General features: G+C 40.3%; 1 protein-coding gene across 1 annotated transcript in view; it reads left to right on the top strand.

The window, feature by feature from the left end:
* The window catches only part of FBXO32 (F-box protein 32), a 24,803-nt gene that overhangs the window by 13,953 nt on the left and 6,762 nt on the right, over positions 1-4,088 (top strand). The window contains exons 5-6 of the mRNA XM_019528126.1: positions 1,518-1,611; positions 2,139-2,323. Of these exons, the coding sequence (XP_019383671.1) occupies positions 1,518-1,611; positions 2,139-2,323 (279 nt within the window). The remainder of the gene's footprint in view (positions 1-1,517; positions 1,612-2,138; positions 2,324-4,088) is intronic.

Genomic DNA, 4,088 nt, shown 5'->3' with positions numbered 1-4,088 from the left:
AAAAAAAAAAAAAAAAAAAATCTTGCTAGCTAGTTTTATGCATCGGCATATATACACTGTACAAGTGAGAAACAGCAGAGAACTGTCATAACACAGGTACTACATAATACCTGATGAGCTTGTCTCCATTATCTCACCTGCTCACTCAAATTTTGGGTCGTGACAAAAAAAAAAGCCCAGAACATTTCTGCCCTGCACAGAAATGTTAAACTGTGGATTTTTTTTTCCCTATCTTGTTTTATACCAATCATGTGAAGTGCAAGATTATTAATAGACTGTAAACATCAGATGGTTTTGAGTTTAAAGTTGGCCTGAAAGATGAACAGAAGAGCAGACTGATCACTGTAGGCCACTTTACAGCTCCTAGCTGACAGTCACATGCTAATGACAGAGATGAGCAAAATGGGCAAATGGTTGCAATAATACCTCTCTCTGAGCTCAGAGTTTATGGCAAGGGGCTGATAACTTTATGACTTCATTCCTGCCATTCTTATAGGTTGGCAAACATCAACTCATGACTTATCAACTCTTGTCAGGAACTATCTCTGTTACTTGACACAAGGAATAGCAACTGCTCTGTACAATCCCTATTGCTAGTAATGGGGTAGTATAACCATGGATGATGGAGCATTTAATAGGCCAGTCATGTGATGATACATGTGGATTGATTGGCAGTATAAACGCTCTTTCTTTCCCTTCTCAATTGGAGCAGAAGGATACGAGCCACTGGGAAAATAGAATGACTTGTAGAAAATGTATGGCTTTCAGATCTCCCACTGGGCTTATAAAAGGGTTACTGCCTGTGATTTATTTCCCAGTTTAAAACCATAAAAAATCCTTCCAGGACACTTGTTATTCCAGTAGAAAAATATTTTTTTTTTTATGAGAGAGAAAATTCCTCCAGTAGTTTTACCCCAAGCACTGCAGCATTTTGAGCTAGTGCATAGGAATCAGCAAAGTAAACAAGTGGCCTAAATAGTTCTGGATTCTTTCAGTTCTAACAATAATAAAAATGAGGAATTTTGTAAAATAGGAGTCTTAAGTTTTCCTCTTCATGAAAACTCCTGTATGAAACATGTTGCCAAAGAGTGAATCCGAGTGTCATTTGGCATAAATGAGGGAATCTCTGATGCTCAATGCATGAGTTTATTTCTTGTCCCCTGGTGACACTGCTTGTCTATGTATATCAGTGCGAGACACTGAGCTACACCATTCATTGTTTGAATAGTCATTGTCAGGCTGAACAGTGGCTTGTGGCTTTCTATACCTCTGAACCATGAAACAATGCTGGCATCACTTAAAGAGCCCTCTTTCAACAGAAGGTGCTCTTCTTCCGGGGTAGGTTTAATCATCTGTTTTTCCCCCTGCCCTTGCATTTCTCTGTGGTCTGCCTACCTCTGTTGTATATTAGAGCAATAAACAAGTATCTGAACTGCTGGGCTGTCACGTGACTGGAAGGCAAGATTAGAAAAATATCTTTGTACTCTAAGGCTGGCAACTTCTATTTTTATCCACAGCTGTTGGAGCTGATAGCAAAGTCTCAGCTAACATCACTGAGTGGAATTGCCCAGAAAAACTTCATGAACATCTTGGAAAAAGTGGTGCAGAAAGGTAAGAGAAATATAATGCCCCTGGCTTGTATCCACAGCATCTGGTGACAACCAAATCCAGGATGATCACAGTGGAAGATTGGGAAGAGGTGCAGAAGAAAACTCAGAATTGGAAGGGAGCTTAAGGGTCATCTAGTCCAATCCTGGGCACAGATGTAGGATTTGCAATATTAGACGAGTTAATCTCTTCCTGTGACTGAAGTCCACTGAAGAGCATTCCCTGGGTGGGAGTTGGGGGGGGTTGTGTACTTGGAAGTACTGTAGAAAGGCCACATGCCTCACCTTGGCTCAGTCACTGGAACAATGAATTATGAGGAAATGTGACCTCTCTAACTTGTCTAGCTCATGCTGGAGCTCTTGTCTTATTTTTATTTTTTTATTAAGATTTCAGCCCTTAATAAATTACTCTTTCTGATCTTAGGCCAAAAGTTAACTTTTTTTTTTTTTTAATAAAACCTTCAGAAGGAAGTGAATAACAAAAATATATATGAACTCCATATTCCCTTCTCTTTTTCTTGGCTTCCAAAGTCCTTGAAGATCAGCAGAACATCAGGCTAATAAAGGAATTGCTTCAGACTCTCTATCAGTCACTATGTACCCTGGTTCAAAGAGTAGGCAAGTCGGTTCTGGTTGGAAACATCAACATGTGGGTGCACAGAATGGAGGCTATCCTTCACTGGCAGCAGCAGCTGAACAACATCCAAATCACCAGGGTAAGCAAGAATCCTGGCCCTTGCTGAGAGGCAAATGATATGTTGGCTCTTTCATACAGCCTTATCATACAGCAGCTCCTGCCTGGGGGACTGGATCATCATGAGTGTTCCCAGACTGCATACAAAGCATGCTGATGGAGAAATTTGGATTGTTAAGATTTGAATTGGACCAGATAAGATAATGGAACAGGGGTTTTATTTTTGTTGTTGTTTTATTACTTCCGAGTTGAAATTTTAAACCAAGATGAAGAATGATTTTTTTGTTTTGTTTTTATTTTCCCCTTTCCCCCCAGAGTTGCATGTTTTAAATGTTCCAGGTGGCTCTGAGCTAAAACTAGATTTATCTAGGAAAAGCATGAAAGAGCCTGGCATCCTCAACTGCCCTGCAGTCACTCTGGCTTGAATGTACTGGATGTGCTGGATCCAGGATCCACTTCAAGTTGTAATGGAAGATGGGCCTGTAAATAGACATTAATTCTGTGGCTTTCGCAGGGCAGGAAGCAGCTTTCCCACCCTGAGAAACTTTAGGGTGTTAAAATTCTCCTGACCCAACTTTTAAGATGGAAAAAAAATATATCTCAATTCTTTGTAAACTGAAAATGCCAAACTCTCCATTCAAGTTTATCAAAACATTTTGTTTTAATATATATCCTCTTTTTAATCCTACATTTGCTAACACTTCCAAGTGAAGAGTTGCTAGAGTCAAACCTTTGGTTTCCAGTGCTGCAGTATGTCCTCCTTTTATAACTTGACTCTTCAATTTGAAATTAACTGTAAAAATCCCAGTCCCCTCAGTGAGAGCAGGATACAAACCTAAATAAGCTGTCATGTGAACTTTTCCCATACTAAGCCTGCAAGAGTTTAGTGAGGTGCTTGCCCTTGTAATTTCAAAGCAAGCAGTGCTGTTTCCTGTGACCAAGGAACCCTGAAGTTAAATCCACCTTCCAGCCTGAAGATTGGTGATGAGAAGGAAGTTAATGGGCAATGAGGAAAGAAGGTTCCTCTGGGCTCTGACTCAGCTATGTCCAGTGGCCATATCCTCAATCCCACAGTAATCTGTGTGGACGTATGGCCACTGCCTTCCATGGAGCACCCTATGGGTTTGGGCTTCTATTGGCATGAAGCTTGCAGAAGAATCGGGACCCAACTAGTTGACTTAATAGCTAAAAACATTTTCCCTTCTAGACTGAACCCATATCAAGTCAGGAAAGAAAGTCACCCACATCCGTTCAAAGAAATGGTGTTGATCCCAGCCAAAGTTCTGTCGTATCAGCATTTGCAAACTGAGCTGCCTGTATGTTATGTACTGGTATTTACTGGCTACAATGTGGAGGAGAGGCAGTTGGATATATTTTTTAAAGCACTGTTTGAATATCTTAAGCTGTAGAGCTTGGAAAAAAATGTCATGTTCATGCTCTGGTTAACGGCTGTTGGGTAAGTTTGAGCAAAGCCAGCTGAGGGGAGGGGAAAGGGAGAGCACAGTACCGTAGGCAGTTGGTCACTCACTGTAAGTGGGCTAAGTGTTTGGGGTATTTCTGAAGGGGAAGATGTCTTGAAACAGCCAAGAAATATAAAGTTTGGGGATGGAGGGGTAAATAGCTTGAAACCTATCTACTGAGCATGTGCAGTAATTTCTTTAAAAGAAAAAGAAACCACTTTTTTGTCTGGTTTTTTTTTTAACAACTAAAGCCTCCTCTGATCTAATCTTTCTTCTCCAAAAAAGTCATGTTTGAAATGTACTGGAAAGAAAAAAAAAAAAAAAAAA

Source organism: Gavialis gangeticus, unplaced genomic scaffold, assembly GCF_001723915.1.
Source record: "Gavialis gangeticus isolate Ggan-Ray unplaced genomic scaffold, GavGan_comp1, whole genome shotgun sequence".
NCBI classification, from domain to species: domain Eukaryota; kingdom Metazoa; phylum Chordata; order Crocodylia; family Gavialidae; genus Gavialis; species Gavialis gangeticus.
This window is presented reverse-complemented; position numbering and strand designations above follow the sequence as displayed.